A 26,357-nucleotide genomic window follows, 5' to 3' on the forward strand; every position below is an offset into this window, starting at 1 on the left:
TATAAGAGATGTTGTCTAGTTGGTTCTAATTCATAGAAACCCTGTATTGAGTTTCCAAGGAGCATCTGGTGGGTTTGAAATGATGACCTTGTGGTTAACAGTTCAGTGCTTATGTATAGCCCCACACCAGGATTCCTTCTCCTTTTTATGTGTCCCTATTGTTTTCTGCCCTTCACCATCACTGCCCTCATATTCCTTGCCCCATTTGGTTCATACAAAAATTTTAAACAACAAATATTTATTGAGAATCTTCTGTTTTAAGCTTTGTGTACACACACTTGGTAAAGTGGAGGCTCAGCGAAAAACAGGAAGACCCTCAAATGAGATACGTTGACACAGTGGCAGCTGCAATAGGCTCAAACATAACAACACTAGATTGAAGTCCTGGTGTGGTGCTATAGAATGAGCATTGTACTGCTAACTGCGGGGTCAGTGGTTTAAACCCACCAGCCACTCCTCAGAAACTCAATATAGGGTAGATATGAGTTGGAACTGATTCAACAGCCCTTAGAAGCAACAAATGTCTTTCACAGAATATCTGCCTTCTCCAGCAGAACTATTATGCTTACCTTCAAACACAATGTACTCTAATCCAAAATTCCTTAGTGGTTTGTACCATGAACCTTCTGATCAGCAGTCATTAAATAAGATGAACACTTGATACACAATGTAGTGTCGTGAATTATCTAATGTTTCTTCTAACCACAGTTTGTAATTCCCACCAAACAATGTTTCTGTCCTGATGAATTTGGGTAAGAGAAGGTGGGAGAAAATACTGATAGGCTAACATGATTGAGCTGTGGATGTTAGCAGAGTTCATTGTAACTGAAAAAAATGGAACTCTAGCATGGGTATAAAATAAGCCATCTAAAAAGCAGGAGAGTGGGTCTCACTGTCATCAAAGAAGAAGAGCCAAGAGTGAAGCACATCCTTTGGACCCTGAGATCCTTGCACATTGAACCTCCTCAATCCAGGGACAGAAACCTGTTATAACAGAGGAGTAGCAGAGGAGCAGCCACAACAGAACCAACGGAACCAAGAGCCAGAACACAAGACAATGCAGTGGAATTCCCAGGCCATGAAACAAGTAAAGCTGAGTGACTTTGGGCAGGAAGCTTGCTTGTAGAGTGGTGTGCCTCCAGGCATTTAAGTATGGGAGCTAGGTTTGCTGATCCAAGAGCTAGAACCAAGTGCCTTCAGGCTGAGTCTTAGGTGGAGTGGTGCGTCCTGTGGGCATTTTACCAGCAAATGACAGGAACAATTACACCCTGAGAATTTTCTGATCCTGTAACCTCAAAACTTCCCTAAAAAACCCCAAAACAATGACCATTGTCTTTGAGTTCTATGTAGTCACTGCAATGAATTACAGACCCCAGTGGAATAGAGAGGGTTGGGGGAGGAATGGTTGGTGCCACATATTATTGCAACAACTAAATGTACAAACCAGATGTTCCCGCTCCAAGCAAATCTAAGCCCTGAAACCTAGTTCCACTCCGAGTGATATTCATAAGGTCATGTTGAGTCTCGCCACACCCTAGATTCCCTGACTCCTTGGAAGCTCCTGCCCATCTCTCTATAAGCAGATGAGCTTAAATTCGGATGTACTGTGTGTCTATTTGAAAATGTAGCTACAAATAACAGAAAGCTTAAATTACAGTGGCTTAAAGCTAATGGAACACTGAATGGTTTCAAATTTAAAAAAGGTGTGCAACAGGGTGTAATCTTTCACCATACTTACTAAGCCTGTATGTTGAGCAAATAATCCGAGAATCTGGGTTATATGAAGAAACACATCAGAATTAGAGGAAGACTCATTAACAATCTGTGATATGCAGATGATACAACCTTGCTTGCTGAAAGTGAAGAGGACTTAAAATACTAATGAAGATCAAAGAGCACAGCCTTTGGTATGGATTGCATCTCAATGCTAATAAAACAAAAATCCTCACCACTGGACCAATAAACAACATTCTTATCAACAGAGAAAAGATTGAAGTTGTCAAGGACTTCATTCTTCTTGGATCAACTATCAACACTCATGGAAGCACCAGTCAAGAAGTCAAATGACATATTAGATTTGGCAAATCTGCTGCTCAAGACCTTTTTAAAATGTTGAAGAACAAAGATATAAGCTTGAGGACTAAGTTGTGCCTCATCCAAACCATGATATTTTCAATAAGCTCATATGCATGTGAAAGTTGAACAGTGAATAAAGAAGACCGTAGAAGAATTGATACTTTTGAGTTATGGTGTTGAAGGAGAATATTCAAAGTACCATGGGCTGCCAAAAGAAGCAACAGATCTGTGTTGGAAGAAGTGCAGCTAGAGTGCTCCTTGGAGGTCAGGATGGTCAAACTTCGTCTCTCATACTTCGGACATATTGTTAGGAGGGATGATATCATGTTTAGTAAGGTGGATAGTCAGAGAAAAAGAGGAAGACCCCAGCGAGATGGATTGGCAAAGTGGCAACATCAATGGACTCAAGCATGGCAACAATTGTGAGGTTGGCCCAGGACTGGGCAGTGTTTCGTTCTGTTGTGCAAAGGGTCACTATGAGTTGGTACCTATTCAATGGCACCTAACAACAACAACAAGCTAATGGAAGGAGCCCTTGTCATGCAGTGGTTAAGTACTAGGCTATTAACAGAAAGTAAGCAGGTCAAACCCAACAGCTGTGACAATCTGCTTTCATAAAACAGTTGCTGTTAGATGCCACTGAGAGGGCTCCAACTCACAGAAATTCCATATACAACAGAACAAAACACTGCCCTGGACTATACTATCCTGCTAATTGCTGCTAAGTTTCAGTTCACTGTTGCAGTACTGTGTCGATCCATCTGACTGAGGAGATTCCTATTTTTTTGCTAACCCTCTACTTTACTAAGCATGTGTCCTTCTCCACAGACTGGTCCCTCCAGATAAAATGTCCAAATAATGAGAGACAAAGTCTAGTCATCCTGGCTTCTAAGGAGCATTTTGATTGTACTTATTTGTTTGAACTTCTGGCAGTTCATGGTATGTTGAGTATTCTTCACCAACATTGTAATCCAAACGCATCAATTCTTCTTTGGTCTTCTTATTCACTGTCTAACTTACATATTGAAAATACCATGGCTTGGGTCAGGCCCCCTTTAATCCTCAAGATGATATATTTGTTCTTTAATACTTTAAAGATGTCTTTTGTAACAGATTTACCTGATGCAATAAATCATTTTGTTCCTTGACTGCTGCTTCCATGGGCAGTCACTGTGAATCTAAGTAAAATAAAATCTTCACAACTTTAATCTTTTTCTGTTTCCCATGATGTTGTTTGTTGGTCAAGTTGTGAGGATTTTTGTTTTCTTCACATTGAGGTGTAATACATGGGATAATGTGGTGACTTACATGTTGTTGTGATTCTGGAAGCTATGCCACCAGTATTTTAAATATCAACAGGATCACCCTTGGTGGACAGATTCAGTTGAGCTTCCAAACTAAGACAGACTAGGAAGAAGCAGAAGCAGATTACTTTGGAATGTTTAGATAACAAATACCTTATAAGTAGCAGCAGAACACTGTCAGATATGTTTTTGTTATTAAGTGCTGTCGAGTAGGTTCCAACTCATGGCAACCCTGTATATGGTTTCCAAGGAGCAGCTGGTGAGTTTGAACTGCTGACATTGTGGTTCACAGTGAAATACTGGTCCTACAGCACCACACCAGGAGTGTTATTGTCAGATATAGTCCCGTAAAATGAAAGCATCATGAATAGGACCACAATATTAGTCCTAAAATATGAGCCCTTCAAGTGAAGGCACTCAAAATGTGACAGGGGAACAGATGCTTCTTCAAAGGAAAGTTGACTATGATGATGTAGATGGAGTGAAACTTCTGAGATCTTCATTTACTGATGAAACACAATTCCAAATGAGGAGAAATAGCTATAAACATTCATTAATAATAAGAACACAGAATGTATAAAGTATGAATCTAGGAAAACTGAAGGTTGTTTCAAATGAAATGGAACACATAAAGATCAGTATCTTAGGTATCAATGAGCAGAACTGAATGGCATCTGAATCTGACAATCAGACATTTATTATGCCAGGAATGACTAATTGAAGAGTAATGTCATCACAGTCATCATCAAAAATAACATTTCAAGATCCATATTGAAGTACAATGCTGTACTTCAAGATAATATCTATAGTCCTAAAAGGAAGACCAATTAATACAACTATCATTCAAATTTACACACCAATCATTAAAGTCAGTGATGATGAAATTTAAGAATTATACAAAATTTTTCAGTTTGAAATTGATCAAACTTTAAGTGAAGTTGTACCATTAATTACTTGTGACTAGAATGCAAAGGTTGGAGACATAGAAGAAGAAGCATGGACTTGGTGAGAGAAATGATGCTAAAGATCACATGATAGAATTTTGCAAGACTAGCGATTTATTCATTGCAAATAACTTTTAAAAACAGTATAAAAGATGAGTATACACATGGACTTCACCAAATGGAATAAACAGATTTCAAATAGGAAGAGACAGTGGAAAAGCTCCATATCATAAGTCAAAATAAGGCCAGAGACAGACTGTGGAACAGACCATCAATTGCAATCATATGCAAGTTCAGGCTGAAGCTTAAAAAAAAAAAAAATTCCATGTGAGCCAAAATATGATCTTGAACATATCCCACTTGAATTTAGAGATCATCTCAAGAACAGATTTAATGCATTAGATAGACACTAATGACAGAAGATTTGCAGAATGACATCAAGAACATCATAGAGGAAGAAAGCAAAAAGTCATTATGGAGACAAAAAAAAAAGAAGGAAAATACCAAAATGGATGTTAGGTGACATTCTGAAACTTGCTCTCCAGTATAGAGATGCTAACGCAAAAGGAAGAAAGGAGGAAGTAAAAGAGTTGAACAGAAAATTTCAAAGGGCAGCTCAAGAAGACAAAGTATTAGAATGAAACATGTAAAGACTTGGAGTTAGAAAACAAAAAGGGAAGAATATGCTCAGCATTCCTCAAGCTGAAAGAACTGAAGAAAAGAATCCAAGCCTCAGTTTGTAATACTGAAGGATTCTATGAGCAAATATTGAATGATGTAATAAACATAGAAAGAAGATGGGAAGAATACACAGTCACTGTACACCAAAAGAAATGGTCAATGTTCAGCTACCATTTCAAAAGGTTGCATATGATCAAAAGCCAATGGCATTGAAGGAAGAAGTCCAAGGTGCATTGAAGGCATTGGCAAACAGCAAGCCTCTTAGAAATGACTGAATGAAAATTGAAATCTTTCAACAAATTGATGCAGCACTGGAGGCACTCACTCATGTATTCCAAGACATTAGGAAGACAGCTACCAAAATAGCTATGGATATCTACCAATGGATTGGAAGAGATCCATATTTGTATCCATTCCAAAGAGAGGTGACCCAATAGAATGTACAAATCATTGGACAGTATCATTAATATTGTATGCAAGTAAAATTTTGGTAAAGATCATTCAAAAATGGTTGCAACCATACATTGAGAGAGAACGTCCAAAGGTTCAAGCAGGGTTTAGATGAGAATGTGGAATGAGGGATATCAAATGGATCTTGGCTGTAATCAGAGAATCCCAGAAAGATGTTTAGTTGTGCTTTATTGACTAAGCAAATGTTTTAGACTGTGTGGATCATGACAACCTGTGGATAATGTTACAAAGAATAGGTATTCCAGAACACTTAATTGTGTTCATGAGAAATATGTACCAAGAGGCAGTTGTCCAACTGAACAATGGGACACTGAATAGTTTAAATTCAGTAAAGGTGAATGCCAAGGTTGTATTATTTCAATGGTATTGCTCTGTAGGCTGAGCAAATAATCCAAGAAGCTGGATTACATGACAAAGAATGTGATATCGGAATTAGAGAAAAACTCATTGGCAACCTGTGATATGCAGATGACACATCCTTGTTCTCTGAAAACAATAAGGACTTAACATACTAATGAATATCAAAGATCATAGCCTTCAGTTTGAGTTGCACCTAAGTATAAAGAAAACAAAAGTCCTTACAACTGGACCAATAAATACCATCATGATAAATGGAGAAAAGACTGAAGTTGTCAAAGATTTCCCTATGCTTGGATCTACTATCAACACCCATGAAAGCACAACCAAGAAATCAAACAATGTATTGCATTCAGCAAATCCGCCATGCAATATGACTTCAAAGCGTTCAAGAGCAAAGATGTCTGTTTGAGGACCAAGGTGCACCTGACCCAAGACATGGTATTTTCAATTACCTCATATGCAAGTGAAAGTTGGACAATGAATAAGGAAGACAATATACTAACTGATGAATGTGAGTTATGGTACTGGATAAGAATATTGAAAAGACCGTGGACAAGCAGAAGAACAAACAGATGTGTGTTAAGTGGAAAAAGTACAGCCAGAATTCTCCTTAGAAGTCAGGATGGCAAGACTTCATCTCTCAGACATTATCTGAAGAGACCAATCCTTGGAGATGGCATCGTGTTTGATAAAGTGGCATGTCAGTGAAAAGGAGAACGGTCCCCAATGTGATAGATTGCCAGTGTGGTAGCATCAGTGGACTCAAGTGTAACAACAATTCTGTGGATGGTGCAGGACCAGGTAATGTTTCATTTTGTTTTGCATAGGATCACTATGAGTGGGAACTGACATCTAACAACCACCACCACCACCACAACCACAACAACAACACATATACAAGAAAAACATTTATAAGACTGTTGTTTTTGATCTTCATCAGTAAATGCTTTGAGTTTTCTTCACTTTAAGCACTATTGTGTCATCTTCATATCACAGGTTGTTAATGAGCCTGATGCCTCATTCTTCTTCATACAGTCCAGTTTCTGAGATTATTTACATAACATCTAGACTAAAAAAGTACAACCCTGGTCCATACATTTCCTAATTTTCAACCACTCAGTATTCTCTCTGTTCAAATGATTACCTTTTGATCTATGTATAGATTCCACATGAGCCCAATTAAATGTTCTGGAATTCCCACTCTTTTCTGTGTTATCTATAGATTTTTATGATTCATGCAGTTGAATGCCTTTGCATAGTCAATAAAGCATAAGTAAATGTCTTTCAAGATCAGTATCGGTAGCATAGCTTCCAGCATCACAGCAACACAAAGCTACCACAGTACAACAGAGTGACAGATGAGTGGGGCTTTTATGTTTAGGAGCATGTAATTTGAAAATAGAGATAGTTTTACTTCTTCCTTTACAATTTGGGTACTTTTTATTTCTCTTGTCTTATTGTTTGGACAGACCTTCCAGTACAATACTGAATAAGAGTGGTGATTATGGGTATCCTTGTCTTGTTCCCATTCTCAAGGGGAACACTTTGCATTGAGTATTATGTTGGCTGGTCATTTTCAATATAAGCCTTTGATTATGAGGAAAATTTTTCATTCTATTTCTATTTTGCTGACTTTATCACAAAGGGGTACTGAATTTTATCAAATGCAGGAATTGATATGATCATATGGTTCTTTTCCTTTGTTTTACTTATGTGGTGGATTACAGATTGATTTTCTAATGTTGCATCACCCTTGTAATCCTAGCAGGAATCACACTTGAGCATGGTATATGATTTTTTTTGATATGTTGCTAAATTCTTTTGGCTAGAATTTTGTTGCAAATTTTTGCATCTATATTCATGAGGATGTAAGACTGCAATTTTGTTTTTTTGTGATGTCTTTATCTGGTTTAGGTATCAGTATTATGCTGACTTTATTGAAAAGAGTTTGATAGGACTTCTTCCTCTTCTCTGTTTTTAAAGAGACTGAATAGAATGATGTCAACTCTTCTCTGAAAATGTGGTAGAATTTCCAAGTGTAGCCATCTGGTCCAAGGCTTTTGTTTATGGACAGTTTGTTTGGCCTTTTTTTTTTTTTTTTTTGAATGACATCTTCATTCTCTTATTTTATAATGAGTTTGCTTAGATTTTGTACTTCTGTTTGTTTTAGTTTAAGTAGGTAGTATTTTTCAAGGAAATTGTCTATTTCATGTAGGTTTTCAAATTTGTTGGAGTACAATTTTTCATTTAAAGTACTTTTTAACAAGTAACTTTTTAAAAGCATATCTTGGTCTTGTTCACTAGTATATGATCAGAATTTTCATCAAATCTCATGTTGGCATAAACTTTCTGGGCTTTGACATTCATCTCCTAAATCTGCTTTCATAACATCATCATTGCTTGCCTATGTGTTTTCTGAAGCTAGGGCAAAACTCTTACCACTTGCTATGATGGGACCCAGAAAACTCTCCTTGGGTGTTAGCCTCATCTATACCCACAAATGACATAGAGGTAAAGCTGTTCAGCAGATTCAAACTAGGTAAAAGTGTAGTCAGGTAAAGAAGACTTAAATAAATTACTACTCTTTAGCCTGGGGTGGTAGGAAACAAGCGAGATCACAGTGTTCCTATATCCCATCAGCAGAGAGATAACTGGAGGGCTGCATCCATTTCATGCTTACAGACCCTTTTACACAGTAATATTTAGTCAAGCAGGAAGCACCTGCCCCAAAAAGACCTGCTATGCATCACTAGGAAATGTGAAAGTGGGTGTTTTCATGTTCAGAAGACCACCATGGTAGCCTCTGTTCCGAGTATTACTGTTTCCACCTTCTAGAATTTCCCCCAAACTGTTCTAAAGTGATTTCTCCTTTTAGATCATTCTAGGGCTTAAAACAACGAGAATCATAGGCAGAGCCCCTGCTGTATAAGAAAAGTACCTCTGCCTTCTCTTGCACCAAAATTCCTTCTTTTCAAGCAAGTGGGGTGATGGAGTCTACTTTTATGGGATTAGGAGAGCAAGACAAGGTTTCACCTTAGTATATTGTCTTAATGTGAAAACAAATCATTCTCCTTTTGTCTCTTCATATTGAAGAGTTTGGAAGTTTTGTATGGTTTGGCTATGGTCCCAACTGATTTGAATATGTATTAATATATTCAACTAACCACTATTTTGAGCTTTATCTGGCATCACTGTATTTTTCTCATGTTAAATAATCAAACTGAGATTCCTGTCTCCTTCATGTTTAATTACTGCCACTTTTGGTTTTGAAGCAGAATCATCATCATTATAAAAATTATGGTGATGATGATGATGATGATAAAGAAGAAAACAGTTACGTGTTTTAAACATAAGGATATGTGCAGGGTTGCTATGAGTCCAAACCGACTCAGTGGCATTTAACAACAACAACATATGTGCCAGGGAGCCTTTGTGTGGTGCTGTAGGATAAGCACTAGACTGTAAGATCGGGTTGACCCTCAAAGTAGGTGGTTCAAACTCACTAGTCACACCTTAGAAATCCTATACAGGGTCGCTGTGAGTTGGAACCGACTCGCCGGCACTTAACAGCAACCATAAGTACCATAATGAGCCCTTGTCACACAGTGAGTTAAGTGTGAGGCTGCTGATGCAAGGTTGGTGGTTCAACCCCACCAGCTGCTCCTTAGAAACAAGATCACTATGAGTCAGAACTGACTCAGCAATATTAACAACAATCATTATTAAGGAGTCCTGATGTGGCACTGTAGGATAAGCACAGAATTGCAAAGCATAAGGTTAACTGTTCAAACCTACCAGTCAATCCTTGGAAACTCTTATACAGGGCTGCTATGGATCGGAATCAACTTGACAGTACTTAACAACAACAAGAATAGCAAAAATAACAACTGTTGCTAAAGGAGTCCCTCAGTGGCACCAAAAGTTAAGCACTCATCTACTAGCTGAAAAGTTAGTGGTTTGAACCCACTCAGAAGCACCTAGGAAGGCCTAGAAAATCCTATGGAATTCTACTCTCCACACATGGAGTCACCATGAGCCAGAGTCAACTCTACAACTCATAACCACAACTCCACCACCTATTCAAGAGTGGTGTGTTACCTTCCTTTGCTTCCCACCCTGTCAAGGGCCCAGGATCCTACTCCAATTTAGATCTAGGAAGGAGATTTTACCAAGCTATTAGATTTGTGGGGTAGTAGCCACTTGCTTCTTCCCAATTACAATCTCAATTATTTTTTATTGTATTACTGTCTTTTCTTTTCAAAGCAATAGATAGCAAGGCAACGGAAGAACAGTCAACTTCAGGACAGATTACAAATGAATTTTTATCTTTAAGGAGCTGCTTTGGAAACTTGTGGTTAATGAAAAGGCATAATTTGGTGGTGAATGATAAGCCCATGCCAGTGTTTGGAAAAAGTTCAGAGAGCTGAATGTGCTTGCAGAAAGAAAAAGAAGAAAATGAGTGAGGATGTTAATTCTCTTGCCTTGGAAATATCCCATCAGAGAGGGCTGTGATACCACTGAAGGACTGTATCCTCTGAGTTCCGAAAGCACTGGTAAAATTTATAGCGTATGCCTGTGTTTCTTTTCCCAAAGGAAACCTGCACTTGCAATTGACATTCAATTTGGGTTAAGAACACAGTATAGTGTGGCCATAAGAGGACAGGTTCTAGAAACAACTTTAAATCCCTGTTGTGTCATTTATTAGTTGTATGGCCTTGAGCAAGTCACAGAACTGCTCTAAATTTCAAATGTTCTCATCAGCAATGGAGATGACACAATTTGGTTGTTAGAGGAATTAAATAGCACACATACAAAGTGCTTGTTGTTGCCATGGGGACTCTAGATGTGAGAGTTTCAAGGCTGTGACCTTTGGAAGCAGATTACCATTCTCCAAGGAGCCTATGGGTAAGTTCAAACCACCAATCTTTCGGCTAATAGTCAAGCACTTAAGTAGATGCACCATCCAAGGGCTCCATAAAGTCCTTTGCAAAGTATACATAGGAAGCCCCTCATCCAGAAGAGTTCTTATCACAATAAATCAGATTTAAACTATTGTAAATGGTTTAAATTATGGTCTATTCATAAAATGGGCAGCCATTCAAAAAGAATGCAGCTGATTCATTCATTAATTTGATAAATAATTAAACAGAACCCAGACCATAATCGCTTACAAAACTTCCATTCTAGTTTTGGGAAATAGATAATAAACAAAACAGAAGTAAGCAAATGATCTGACTTGTTAGAAGGTAATCAACACTACAGAGAAAAATTTAGTTGGGAAGGACAGGAAATGCTGTGAAGGGATTCCTGAGAAGGTATCAGTTGTACAAACATTTAAAGAAGTGACCAATGATGTGAGCTACACAGATGTCTGGGGAACAGTGATCCAGGCTGAAGAAATAGCAGTGCAAATTCCTGAAGCAGTAGTATGATGGGTGCTTGAACCCTATACAAGCCTTCATTCTTCTTGGATCAACTGTCAACACTCAAGGAAGCAGCAGTCAAGAAATCAAATGACATATTGCATTAGGCAGATCCACTGCACAAGACCTTTTTGAAATGCTGAAGAGCAAAGATGTCAGCTTCAGGACTAAGGTGTGCCTGACCCAAGCCATGGTATTTTCAATAACCTCATATGCATGCGAAAGCTGGACAGTGAGTAAGGAAGACCATAGAAGAATTGATGCCTTTGAGTTATGGTGTTGACGGAGAATATTGAGAGTGCCATGGGCTGCCAACAGATCTGTGTTGGAAGAAGTGCAGCCAGTGTGCTCCTTGGAGGCCAGGATGGCCAACCTTCGTCTCTCATACTTTGGACATATTGTAAGGAGGACCAGTTGCTGGAGAAGAATAACATGTTTGGTAAGGTCAGAGAAAAAGAGGAAGCTCTCCAGTGAGATGGATTGGCAAAGTGGCAGCATCAATGGGCTCAAGTGTGGCAACAATTGTGATGTTGGCCCAGGATCGGGCAGTGTTTCAGTCTGTTGTGCATAGGATCGCTATGAGTCGTTACCGACTTGATGGCACCTAAAAACAACATTACAAGCCTGGGGTATAGGTAAGGTATATAGCACCAAAAATGGGAACAGACATAATCAGAGGACCAGATCTTTTAGGCCAACCCCAACCAGTGAATGGATTTTTAACTATATCTTTTAACAAGATGAGAAGTCATTGGTGAGTCTTGAACAGGGTGTTATAAAATATGACTTACACTTTAAAGAGTCACTTTGACTGTGATGCTCAAATGAGAATGTAGGGGAAGTTACAATGAACACTTGTTGTTGTTGTGTTCCTTTGAGTCATTTCCGTCTCATAGTGATCCTGTATAGGGTTTCTGAGAGTGCTGGTGGGTTTGAACTGCCAACCCTGTGGTTAGCAGTCCAGTGTTTATCCTACTGTGCCACACCAGGACAGAAGCTATTCAAACTATCAAGGCAAAAGATAAGTGCCCATTTGTTGTAACAAAGGAGGTGTTGTCAGTTAGGCATTGGTTGGGCTGCTAACCACAAGGTCAACAATTCAAACTCACAAGCCACCCCACAGGGTCACTGTGAGTCAGAATGGACTAGAGGGCAATGGGGTTTTGGGTGGGGCTGTAGTCAAGTTAGTCACAGTGTATGTCATAAGTAGATACATTCAAAAATATATTTAAAAGTAGAGCCAACATGATTTGATGACAGATGAGATGTAGTATGTGAGTGAGAGAAGTTTTTTGACATGAGCAAATGAAGCACTGAGCCCACTAGTGGTTAAATTAGCAAATACTACAAGGGGAAGGGATGGATTACAGAGGATGATTAGAAGTTTGATTTTGGATGTTAACTTTTTTATGCGTACAGAACATTCAAGTAGAAATCTTGAGTGGTGACTGTGGTTGTGTGCCATTGAGTCGATTTGAACTCATAGTGACCCTGTATTGATTTCTGAGACGTTAAATCTTTATAGGAGAAAAAAAAATGTCTTTCTTCAATGGATAAGCTGGTAGATTTCAACTGCTCCTTAGAAATTCTGAGTAGTGGTTCTCTAGTTAAGTATGGAATTCAAGGGAGTATTCAAGGCAATTGACAGATGATCAGTGGCTATATAGACAGATGGACATATAAAGAGTTCTATGTATTTCACATGATAACTTATCTATGATATATAAAAGAGATTGCTGTTGTTAAGTGCTGTTGAATCTGGTCTGACTCATAGCAACCCTGTATAAGATTTCCAAGGAGCAGCTGGTGGGTTTAGCAGTCCAATGCATATTCTACAGCACTACACCAAGACTCCTGTATAGAATCTGATCCCAATTTTGGGTGGATAAAAATTTAAAATAAGTTAGAATAAGTGTATTTAAATTAACTGAAGGCATATGTAACAAAATACTAACAGAATTGAGAATATGAGGCCTTTCTGTCATGACATTTAGATGACTGTGTGCTAATTTGTAATTTTATAAAAAGAGAGAAGAAAAGAGTGGGGGGAAGATGCCATATAGGGTAATAGGGTAAGCTATCAAAGGCATTAACTGCAAGCACAGAGGTCTGCTCCCTTTCTCTGGACCCAATTATGACCCAGACCACCTCTGCCTCAATTTACTCTTCTGTCTTTCAAATCTTTAGATCCCCCTATTAGTTACTGTGAAGCAGAATTCTGATGAGCAGGAAATCCTGGTCTGTTTTCTTAGGGCTGAACTCACAGAAGAACTAAGTTCAATGCCAAAGTCAGCAGTTACTTCCAAGTCTTGACAAATGAGTTTTCCTTCTTCGTCGCAGTTGTCAATTCGCCCCGCCTCTGCTGCCCCCCACCCGCCCCCTTTTAAGGTCATGACATTTAGAATAGCTAGGACCTAAAAATTAAATGTTCCTTTATATGTTTAATTTCTGACCATAATGTAGTACTGAATAATAAGTGAATGAAGTTGAATGGGTGTGGAAAGGTTAATATAAACTACTTACAAATTGTAAGTTGGCAAGCCTGAGGCCTTCACCCTGTTATACAATAGGTATTAAAAGAAAAATGTTCTTTCCTGGATGCAAAGATAAATCTCCATTTTGCTGGGAGCCTCGGCAGCAGGATTCTTTCAGGATTTTTCCATTGAGACATTACAGCAAGAAGGAACTCCTTACCCATCTCTTTTGCACCGCCTCCTGTTCCCATTTAAACACATTTCCCCAACTCCACTTGTGATAAGTAATGGAATTAGACAATTGTCTGTCAACCCAGGACTTTTTTTCCCCAGAATCTAGCCCTCAGGTTGAAAACACCATTTGAGAAAAGAAAAGCATTTTAGACTATTTTTCTACTGCTCCAAATAGCTCAGCTGGAGGAAAGTTGTTATTTTCTCTTTAGCATGCCCTGCTGGAAAAAAAAAACTTGCAGTACCCTTCCCCCCTGCTTGCTTTACACATGCCCCCACTCTGCAGCAAACTCCCAGCACATGACCGGCCAATAAAAGGTTCACAGACTTCTTCAGAATTTCCTAGATTGCTCAGACAGACTCATATCATTTCCCCTCTCAAAAAGTGAACTGTAACCTATAGAAGCAAACATAGTCCTTTATCTTCTCAGTTTCCACTTCCTGATGGTTTAGAGATATCAGGAGAGGGTAGGAGTGATTCTGTAGAATGCCATTCAAACACTGTGCGTTGTAAAGAGTACAATGACACTTTCAACATAATAGATGACACGTCAAGATTCATGCAAGTTATTTCAACCTCAGAACTCAAATCTAGCTCCCCTCAAACTCAGCTACAGACTTTTCACTATCTTCAGTCTGAAAACACCACTGAATGTGGCCTGAGGTTGTACATACAGTAGGAACAAAAGCACTAGACCACAAGTCAAAAGTCACGGTTCAATTCCCAACTCTGCCTCTAACTGTTGTCTGGCCTTAGGCATGTTTCTTTCTCTTCTGATAAATGCAGGCTGAACAAGGGCCCTTGATGGTCAAACTCTTTTGCTACGGATATGGTTGGTTGTTAGCTGCTAGTTATCACTGAGTCAGCCACTAGCCCATGGTAACTATATTAGCACTAGATTTCACCACTGTGATCCATACCATTTTTATTGCTGATATTTTGGAAGCATATTACCATGCCTTTCTTCCTAGTCTTAGTCCAGAAGACCCACTGAAGCATGTTCAGCATCAAAGCAACATTCAACCTTCCATGGATATACTTGAGGTACATGGGGTGGGAATCAAGCCTGGGGTCTTCTGCACAAAATATAAGAATTTTACTTCTAAACCATCATTGTCAAAATCTAATGTGGTGGACGGTTTTCAGCAGAGCTTCCAAACCAAGACAAATGAGGAAAAAAGAGAGTCAGGTAACTTCTGAATCTTTAGCCACTGAAAACCTTACAAAAAAGCAGCTGAATGCTGTCAGATTATAGTGCCAAAGATGAAAATATTATGAATAGCAACAGGATACTGCCAGATATGGTGCCAGAAAATGAGTCCCTCAGGTTGGAAAGCACTCAAAATGTAACTGAGGAAGAATTACCTCCTCAAAGTAGAGTTGACCATGGTGACACAAATGGTGTAAGTTTTCAGGATCATCATTTGCTGACGAGGGACAATGCAAAGTTAGGAGAAATAGCTGCAAACATCCATTAACAATCAGAACACGAAAGGTAAAAAGTATGAATCTAGGAAAATTGGAAGTTGTTAAAAATGTAATGGAACACATAAAAATCAATATCCTTGGCATTAGTGAGCTGAAATGGACTGGTATTGGCCAATTTGAATCTAGCAATCATATGGCTTACTATGCCTGCAATGGAAAACTGAAGAGGAATTGTGTCACATTCATTATTAAAAAGAACATTTCCAGATCTATCTTGAAATCAAATGCTGTCTGTGATAGAGTACTACTATCCATATATTTACAGAGAAGACCAATTAATATGCATAAGCCACTAAAGCCAGTGATGATGAAATTGAGGAATTCTACCAACATCTTAAGACCACTGGTGTGGCACTGTAGGATCAGCACTGGACTGGGAACCACACGTTGAGGAGTTCAAGCTCACCTACTGCTTGTCAGTAAGCCTACACAGAGTCACTATGAGTTAAAACTGACTCAACAGCACTTAACAACAACAATAACCAATTTCTTCACTTTGAAACGGATGAAGCATGCAAGATATATTGATAATTTCTGGTGACTAGAATGTGAAGGTTGAAAACAAAGAGGAAGGATCAGCAGTTGGAAGATACGGCTTTGGTGATAGACATGATGGTAGAGATTGCATGATAGAATTCTGGAAGGCCAATGATTTTTCTTCCCTATTCAATGACTAAGGAAGATTGTAGAAGAATTGACACATTTGAGGTTATGGTGTTGGATGAGAATATTGAAAGTATCATGGGCTGCCAAAAGAACAAACAGATCTGTATTGAAAGACGTGCAGCCAGAGAGCTCCTTGGAGGCCAGGATGGCCAAACTTCGTCTCTCATACTTCGGACATATTGTCAGGAGGGACCAGTCACTGGAGAAGGATATCATGTTTGGTAAGGTGAAGGGTTAGAGAAAAAGAGGAAGACCCCCAGCGAGATGGATTGGCAAAGTGGCAGCATCAATGGACTCAAGTGTGGCAACAATTGTGAGGTTTGCCCAAGACCGGGCAGTGTTTTGTTCTGTTTTGCATAGTGTCGCTATGAGTTGGCAATGACTCCATGGCACCTAAGAACAAAAACAAAGATTTATTCATTGAAAATACCATTTTTAAATGATATAAAAGACATGGACACACTAAATAGAATGCACAGAAATCAAATTGGCTACATTTGTGGGAAGAGACAGTGGGAAAACTCCATTTCATCACACAAAACAAAGCCCTGGGCAGACTATGGAACATACTATAAATTTGCTCATATGCAAGTTCAGGCTGAAGCTGAAGAAAATTAAAACAAGTTCACAAGAGTCAAAATATGATCTTGAACATATCCCACTTGAATTTAGAGATCATCTGAAGAACAGATTTGATACAGTAAACACTAAAGACTGATGATCAGAAGAAGTTGTAGGATGACATCAAGAACATCATACAGGAAGAAAGCAAAAAGTCATTAAAAAGACAAGAAAGAAGAAAAAGACCAAAATGGACATCAGGAGACACTCTGAAACTTGCTCTCCAACCTAGAGATACTAAAGCAAAAGGAAGGAATGAGGAGGTAAAAGAGCTGAACATAAAATGTCAAAGGTTAACTTAAGAAGACAAAGTCAAATATTATAATGAAATATGCAAAGGCCTGGAGATAGAAAATAAAAGGGAAGAACATGCTCAGCATTCCTCAAGCTGAAAGAACTGATAGAAAAATCAAGCTTCAGGCAAAATATTGAATGATGCAGAAAGCATCAAAAGTAGAAGGAAGGGATACACAAAGTCACTGTACCAAAAAGAAACAATTGATGCTTAACTACTTCAAGAGGTAGTATATGATCAAGAGCCAATGGTACTGAAAAATTCAAGGTGCACTGAAGGCATTAGCAAAGAAAAAGGGTCCAGGAATCAATGGAATACAAATAGAAATCTTTCAACAAACTCATGAAGCACTTGAGGCACTCACACATCTATGCAGGGAAATTTGGAAGTTCTGGCCAACTGATTGGAAGAGATCCATACTTGTGCCCATTTCAAAGAGAGGTGATGCAATGGAATGTGGAACTCATCATCAGACAATATCATTAATATCACAGGCAAGTAAAATTTTGCTGAAGATAATTCAAAAATGGCTACAACAGTACACTGACAGAGAACTGCCAAAGGTTCCAGCTGCATTCAGATAAAGACATAAAACAAGGACTATCGTTGCTGATTGGGCAGCTTCTCATTCTGTTGTGCATACAGTTACTATGGTTCTTGGATGAAAGCAGAGATCTTGGCTGAAAGACATTTACCTGTGCTTTATTGACTATGGAAAGGCTTTCAACTGTGTGAGTCATAAGAAGGCATGGAAAACATTATGGAGAATCAGTATCGCCTCTACAAAGACCAAGAGGCAGCATTTGGAGCAGAACAATGGGACATTGAATGGTTTAAAACAGGAAAGATGTGTGCCAGGGCTGTATTCTTTCACCCTATTTGTTCCCTCTGTACACTGACCAAATAATCCAAGAATCTGGATTATGTGAAAAGGAAAATGGCATCAGGGTTTGAGGAAGACTCATTAACAACCTGCAGTATGCAGATGATACAATCTTGCTTTCTGAAAGTGAAGAGGATATAAATACTTACTGAAGAAGATCAGTAGAGGTTGCACCACAATGTAAAGAAAACAAATGTCTTCAAACCACTGAACCATGAAATAATATGATAAATGGAGAAAAGATTGAAGTTTCCAAAGACTTCATTTTTCTGGGATTCACTATTAACAACTATGGAAGCAACTGTCAAGAAATCCAATGACACATTGTAGTAGGTCAATCTAGTGCACAAAATATTTTCAAAGTGTTCAAGTGCAAAGATATCAGTTTGAGGACTAAGGTGTGTCTGACCCAAGCCATGGTATTTTCAATAGCTTCATGTGCATGTGAAAGCTGCACAATCAATAAGGAAGACCACAAAAGAATTGATGTATCTGAGTTAGGATGTTGGAGAAGAATATTAAAAGTACCATGGACTTCTAGAAGAACAAACAAATTTGTGTTTGAAGAAGTACAACCATAATGCTCCTTAGAATACAGATGTCAATATTTCATCTCTCAAACTTAGACATGATAACAGGAGGGACCAGTCCCTGGAGAAGGACAACATGCTTGGTCCTTGGAGAAGGACAAGATGCTTGGAGAATGTCAGCAAAAATGAGGAAGACTCCAACGAGATGGAAATGGATTGGCAGCAGCAGTGGGCTCAAGCTTAGCAACTCTTGTTTGGATTGTGCAGGATTGTGCAGTTTTTCATTCTTATGCGCATAAGGTTACTATGAGTTGGAACAGACTTGATAGCGCGTAACAATAAAACTTTGTACTCTTGAGACTGAACTGGTATTGCAAAGGTAAGAAATAAGGCTAGTAAGCGACTGGCCAAGGTTATAAGGTAATTTAGAGGAATGATAGGCATTATCCAGATGTATCACAGGATAAGCCCACCCTCTACCATATCTTCAAGGGACACATTAAAGGAGGGATTCCATTAAAAAAAAAAAAAGACACTAATAAAATATAAGGTTGACTCCTTAATTTTGACTTAAAGAATACACTGTTGAAACTTATAACATGATTTTTTTATTTATAAGTTCGGAATCAAAATTTTCGATTTATAAGTTAAGAATACCCTAACTCAAAAGACCAGGAACTGGAGGAAGCAAAGCACCTATAAGATTAGAAAGAGGAATCCTTAAACTCTACCATCACAAACCCTTCACACTCATATTGAGGGTTGAGATTTCTCAAAGGAGAAGAATGTAGAGAGGCAGATGAGTCCCCAGGAAAGGTCCTGCTCACCATACTTCTCCCATCTTCCATCTAAATCTGGGTCCTGGGCAGGTAAGAGACACTTCTGAAATCTAAAGGGCTATCAAGTCCTAGCAGCTAAGAAGACCAGTGTTTTGCTCCCATATAAGCAAAATTTGAGGCAAGAAGATTCATAAAAACGTCTTCTGCATAAGGATGAAAATGGCTCTAAAACATCTCAATGGAGAGATGGTTTGGGATAGCACTCACTCTCACCACAGATGTCCTTTACATCAGAAAATCAGATAAAGGCATCCTCAATTACCTATGCCCCTCAAGGGGACCAAAGAATGGACTGTCAGAGGGCTGGTAAACACACAAGAAAGAGGACCAACTATGACCTCTGGAGAGATTGTGAGCAGAGTCATGGTGAGATCTCTCATCAGATGCAGTAGTTTGAATATTACTGGTCAGACAAGTGAAAACTGTAAGAATTCTATATGTTTATGGATGTGAAAAAGAACAGACAACACCAGGAATCACCTCCCATCAATTCTATAACTCAACTATGCCTATTTCCTAGAATTTAGATGAAAGTTAGAGAGAAGAGAAAGAGGAAACATCCTAGAATACCTGAATTAAAATCTAAATCACAAAATGAACTGAAAATTTACCTGGAAGTGACTACATTAATGTTCTCATTACAAAGTGGATCACTGTGTAGAAAATCTTGGGAACTGATCAATGCTCCCAATGTTTATAACATGCTCTTATTGATGAAAGACTTATTAACAAACTTCAATATGCAGATGATACAATCTTGTTTGCTAGAAGCAAATAGGACCTAAAATATTTACTGATGAAGATCAAAAACTACAGTCTTCAATATGGGTTGTACCACAGAATCAATAAAAAACATCATGATAAATGGGAAAAAGGTTAAAACTGTCAAAGCCTTCATTTTTCTTGGATCAACCATCAACACTCATGGAAGCACCAGTCAAGAAATCAAATGACATATTGCATTAGGCAAATATTCTGCACAAGACCTCTCTGAAATATTGAAGAGCAAAGATGTTAGTTTGAAGGCTAAGGTGTGTCCAACCCAAGCCATGGTATTTTCAATAACCTCATATGTATGTGAAAGTTGCACACTGAATAAGGAAGACTGTAGAAGAATTGATGCATTTGAGTTATGGGGTTGGAGGAGAATATTAAAAGTACCAAGGACTGTCAAAAGAACAAACCAATCTATGTTGGAAGAAGTATAGCCAGAATACTCCTTGGAAGCCAGCATGGCCTGACTTTTTTCTCTCATACTTTGGACATACTGTTAGGAGGGACTAGTTTCTAGAGAAGGATCTCACATTTGGGACAGTGGAGGGTTGTAGAAAATGAGGAAGACCCCCAACTAAAGTAGCAATAATTGTGAGGTTGGTGCAGTACTGGGCAGTGTTTCAGTCTGATATGCACAGGATCGCTATGAGTCAGTACTGACTTGATGGCACCTAATAAGAACAACAACAATCCTCCTGGGAAGGAATAATCAAACCCACTGTAATAGTTAAGCATTATACCTAAGAGGAACCTGGGCAGGACAAGCAGTTAAGCATTCGGCTATTAACAGAAAGACTGAATCTATCTTGAAAGAAAGGCCTGATATTCTGCTTCCAAAATGTCAGTCACTGAAAACCCCAGGAACTGTCCTACTCTGACATGTGGGGTCACTGTTAGTTGCAAATGACTGGACAGTCACTGATTTTTGTTTGTGTTTTTCTGTTTTTATACTAAGAGGAGATTCTATTTCTCCCATTAAGACATTATTGAATACTATAATAAATTAACCATTATGTGTTTTAGTCTTTCAGTATTTTCATCACCAGGTACTTTCTGCTTCCTATCCTAGTTACTTAAAAATTCTGCTGTAAGTCATAGTCTAGAGGGTCTTTAACAAAGAAAGACAATCGCAAAGACCCATGGAAAGAACTGTGCCAGATTTGAACTATGGACACTTCAAGTAATACATTCATCGCTATAGGCTTATAAAGTGATGGTGTTACTGTTCTACATTCTGATAGGTTGTTAAGTGCCGTCGAGTCAGTGCCTACTCATAGCAACCCTGTCTAGGGTTTCCAGGGAGCAGCTGGTAGGTTTGAACTGCTAGCCATGTAGTTCAAACTGACCTTGCAGACCAGTGTATTAGCCTGCTGTGCCACACCAGGACTTCTGCCACCAGTTGATAGTGCTTTAAAAATTGCCAAATAGTACCATGTTCTGAGATGATATTTACAAAATTGTTTTAGTAGAAAGGCAAACAACTTCATAAAAGCAAACTTTTGACCCAGGATCCAGTGACACAAAAATTAATTACATGAGACTGCAGAAACTGATGAGGGAGCTATAATTTTGATGATGTGTTTTAGAATATTGGTGATACTATCTTTGAATGTTTTATTTTCTGGAAGGTCGAAGATGAAGCACTTTCTCTTTCTTCCTGATCTTTCTCTCACTATTAAGTTAGTAAGCTGTGCTTTTGTAAACTGAAATGAAACATTTTTAAACGGCAATCTTGTTCTCACTGACACTTTGGAATTCAGGAACTACCCTTTTTTCTTGCATTCTAACTTTAACCACAATGCAGTCATTTACATAAGAATTTGTTCTAAGTATTTGTACAAAAGAATTGGACAAACAGATGATACATTCAAGACCCTTCCTAGATGCCATAATTAAGAGTAAATCTCATTTAATCAGGTATGATAAGGATTGCAATTTCCTAAAGGAGTCACAAGGAAATTGATCTGTAAGCATATTATTGACAAACCTGGAAACCTAGCAAATTTAGAGGCCTCTGAGAAGAGATCACTTCTTGTTTAGAGCCAATACAAGCAAAACTAATGAAGGTGACTTTCTTGGTTTGGTGTCCTAAACTCAGAATTGTTGTTGTTAGTTACCATCGAGTCGATTCTGACTTGTGGCAACCTCACATGTTACAGAGTAGAACTGCTCTTTAAGGTTTTCTAAATAGTAATCTTAACAGCAACAGATCTTTTCTTCTGCAATACCACTGAATGGGTTAGAACTACCAAACTTTAGGTTAGCAGTTGAATCAACATATTTGTGCCACAGATCTCAGTTGCAGAAGAGAAGAGCAAATAAAAGTGATCTTGAAAAAAATCTGGAATAATAAAGGTTGTCGAAACTTTCTAAGATTCTTAAGAAATCTTTTGACTCGAGTTCATTTTCTGAATTTTGTAGTCGCTTAGCACCACGGTTTTTAACGTTTGATTTTTTGGACCATACTATAAGGAGGCGTATGCATATTAATTAACATTTTTTATGTCACAATGTCAATGAATCAGGCCAAAATACAGTAAGATCAGCTAGTTTTACAATCAAGCATTATCTTTGAAGATTTTTTTTTTTTAATCAGTGCTCTATATTTACAAGGTCCTTCCACATCCTAAGTTCAAACTCCCTTAAAGCTTTTAAACACAATATTCCTGAAGTCATCATGAGTGATCTAGATTTAAACATCATCTATTCGTCATGAGAACACCACCACCATTTAGAAAGAGATGACTGGATAAACACACATCCTGTTTATTCTCTTTCATTACAAACAGCTGCTAACTTTAGAAGATAAAAGCATACATACACATACACACACAAAGGACAATTGCTATGGAATCAGTTATGACTCATGGCAACTGTATGTGTGCCAGAGTAGAATTGTGCTCCATAGGGTGTTCAATGGCTGATATTTTAGAGGTACATTGCCAGATCTTTCTTCCAAGATGCCTCTAGGTAGATTGACACTATTGATCTTTCAGTTAGGACCTGAACACTAACCCATTGCATCAGTCAGGAACTCCTACACACAGAGAAAGAGGTGGCAGTTTTGCATAGACTAGCCAGCTATAACTGAGAAAGTCCCAGTTACACAAAAGTGCAATTCAAACTTCTATCCCAGGCCTCATTAAGGAAGGTTCAGAAAGTGCTGAGACCAGTAGGGCAACATTACTTTTTCCATCATGAAAACATCCAAAAAGCCCAACCTTTCCTGTCCCTCTTGGCCTTGGCAGAGAAACCACTGCCCCTGGGGAGATAGGCTCCTTTCATCTGTCCCCTCGCTCTGTGCTGAATTCCAAGCAGAATATATTAATAAAGAAACGCTTTGGGGGGAGAATACTCTCCAATGTTGTGATACCTCTGCAGTCTCTGTTTTGAAATTTGGCCTTGAGAAATTCAAAGGATTTGAGAGATTAGAGTTCAAGGAAGACCAAGATGTAGCCCAGAGCAGACCCTAGTCTTAGATGCTGAAAACCTTGCCCTCCCACCCTATAGCCAATTTGACTTGTAAAAGAACTTAGTGCATATCATGGTCTAATAGAATTATTTTCAAAGACTGTCAGCTCTTCTTTTTCCTTTTAACAGTTGCAGAAGGCAATTCAGTTTAGAGTCCCTAGATAAGCTGGAGTCCTTGCCAAGCAAACCCACCTTCCCAGAATGGCTCTGGAATATATGAGCCTTCCTCATCCTTTCACACCTCCTTCAGGGAGTCTCCCGAAATCTCCACTCACCGTTCTTTTCAGCTTTGTGTTTTGGAGGTTCAGGTTCCGGGAGACATGGACAGGGCCCATCACAGAGAGTGGTGAGGCTTTTGCCAGTGGAACAAGCATGGAACTCCAACTTGCACTGCAAAAGAGAGACAGAATAGGCAGTAAATATACAGCCACACAGACTCCGTTTCCCCAGGTAGCCAGGGGTCATCTGGCCACAGTCAGGCTTACAGGTACCAAAGTCAGAGAAGGGAGATGTCAGTCTCAGTTCAAGGTCTCAATTATATAATAACTGGATAAGAAGTGGCCTTTTATTATGCTCTCAAAGGCAGAGGATGCATTCTAAAAACACTGAAGAACTACTGGAAGGCTTATAGTTATGTATGATAAACTCAACTGAAACACAGTCCTCCCACTTCAAAATAGAAGACCTCTTTCCTGCATTTCCTCATCTGTAGGTGTTGTTGTTGTTATGTGTCATGGAGTTGATTCTGACCCATAGCGACCCTGTATAGGGCTTCCGAGGCTATAAATCTTTACAAGAGCAGAAAGCCTCATCTTTCTCCCATGGAACAGCTGGTAGTTTCAAACTGCCAACCTTGCGGTTCATAGCCCGATTCATAACCACTACGCAACGCACTGGACCGCAAAATTGATTTGAACGTCAAGGTGACAGTTCAAATCCACCAGCCACTCCTTGGAAACCTTACACAGGGTTTCTATGAATCAGAACTGACATAACAGCACTTAACAACAACAACCATACGATAAGCACTGTACTGTGAACCACAAGGTCCACTGTTCAAGCCCACCAGTCACTCTGCTGGAAAAAGATGAGGCTTTCTGCTCCAGCAAAAAAACTTAAAGCCACAGAAACACTCTATAGAGTCCCTATGAGTTGGAATTAACTCGATGGCATTTAACAACAACAGAGGGAGCTCTGCTACTGCAGCACTCCTTGTCCGTCTCATACCCTCTTCCTGACAAGGAAAAGTAACAATCTAGTCACTAAGTTTGAATAGCACACATGAGACTGAACCATTTTCCCCTTGGGAAAGACCAAAGACTGAATGTTTGTTCTTTTATTGTCTGAAACCTAAGTTTCACTCAGGATCTTTCCCTTGCTGATTAATGCCTGAGGTAGTCTTAACTGGCCTGTGTCTGGAGACTTCTATGGAGTCCTGGGTTTCAGTATTAGAAGCCCATTAGCCACATTCTCTTATCAAGCCTTAATCAGTAACAAAGGTGTTAGGTAGTTCAGCCACTTCTTACCAGCTCTTTACTCTTAGGTCTCAATTGATTTAAAAATACAAACAGGGAAGAGGGATATTATTTATAAGTGCAAGAGACCACACCAATTATAAAAAGCTTTTACATATATTACACACATATATGTTCAAGGGGGGGGGGGACAGGGCTTAATGGTCCCACAACATGTCTCTGCCCCTGTTGATGGGGCTTTAAAGCAGACATCCTGATGGATGGTTAATTATGCAGCTTTACTGCTCCCTTTTTGCCTGGAAAATTCTCAAGATCAAGCCCTGTGTGTGATCAGTTCTCTGCAAAGGCCCATGGGCCCAGGACCACACTTTGTATCTTGTGGAGGTTCAAAGAAAGAGGAGACAGGCAAGATTTCCTGAGCTCCCACTGTGTAGGGAGCTCTTATCAGGTACCTTGGGGAATCTTTTATAAGAAAGAAAAGAGGAGATACAGTCCTTGCCCTTGGAAAACACAAATGCATACCTTTGAAAAAGGCCACTAGCGTTTGCAAAGCAACACACATGAGTGCTGATGAATGCTGGCTCATTGTGAGAGGACCAGCAATTCAGTCCCCAGACTGATTACAAACTGAGGAAAAGAGTGCTTTAGACCTGGGTCTAAATGTACTGGAGTCACTCTTGCATAACTCCAACTGTCATTAGACAGTTCCTGGCTACCCCAGCAGAGAGGGAGAGAGAGCAAGCTGAGAAGTTCCCAGAATGTTAGCTTCCTCTTGATGCAAAACTCCATTTGATCCATATTTGTTAAGAGTTTAATATGTGCTCAGTGTGGTAGCAGAGAAAGAAGTCATGGTCTAGCCACATCATCAACTGACTTACTGATGAAGCAAAAAAAGAAAGTGCCATCCTATGACTATGAGGACATGACTGCATTGGGGGAGGACTACAGGGGAAGAGGGATGGGTATGTGTGTGTGTATCTAGGGCTGGAGCTCATAAGAAACCCACAGATATAGAGGGGCCTGCAGACAGCCCAAATGGATGAAAGCTAACTCAAGAGCTGTGTTTCAATAGGAGCTTCCTCTCACATAACACAATCTCTGCCTCCACCTCTGAGTGAATTGTCTGGTACAGTCCTCAATTTTCAGACTAGTGCTCTTCAAACATTTTAGCAACAGAATTTCTGAAGCTAATTTACCCACCTGAAACCACTACTGTCTAGTCAATTCCAACTAAAAGCAACTGTATATATAGGACAGGTTAGAAATCCCCAGAGGGTAAGCAAGCCTGTAAATCTTTGTGAAAGTGGACTGCCACATCTTTCTTCTATAAAACAGCAGGTGGGTGTTTTT

The 26,357-nt window shown here is 39.1% G+C and overlaps 1 protein-coding gene across 2 annotated transcripts in view; it reads right to left on the bottom strand.

Moving 5' to 3' along the window:
- The window catches only part of SPOCK1 (sparc/osteonectin, cwcv and kazal-like domains proteoglycan (testican) 1), a 959,407-nt gene that overhangs the window by 153,668 nt on the left and 779,382 nt on the right, over positions 1–26,357 (bottom strand). For both annotated transcript variants that reach the window (XM_006866101.1, XM_006866100.1), the window contains exon 6: positions 23,808–23,922. In XM_006866101.1, coding sequence (XP_006866163.1) covers positions 23,808–23,922 — 115 coding nt within the window. The remainder of the gene's footprint in view (positions 1–23,807; positions 23,923–26,357) is intronic.

Source organism: Chrysochloris asiatica, unplaced genomic scaffold, assembly GCF_000296735.1.
Source record: "Chrysochloris asiatica unplaced genomic scaffold, ChrAsi1.0 scaffold00087, whole genome shotgun sequence".
Classification (NCBI taxonomy): Eukaryota; Metazoa; Chordata; class Mammalia; order Afrosoricida; family Chrysochloridae; genus Chrysochloris; species Chrysochloris asiatica.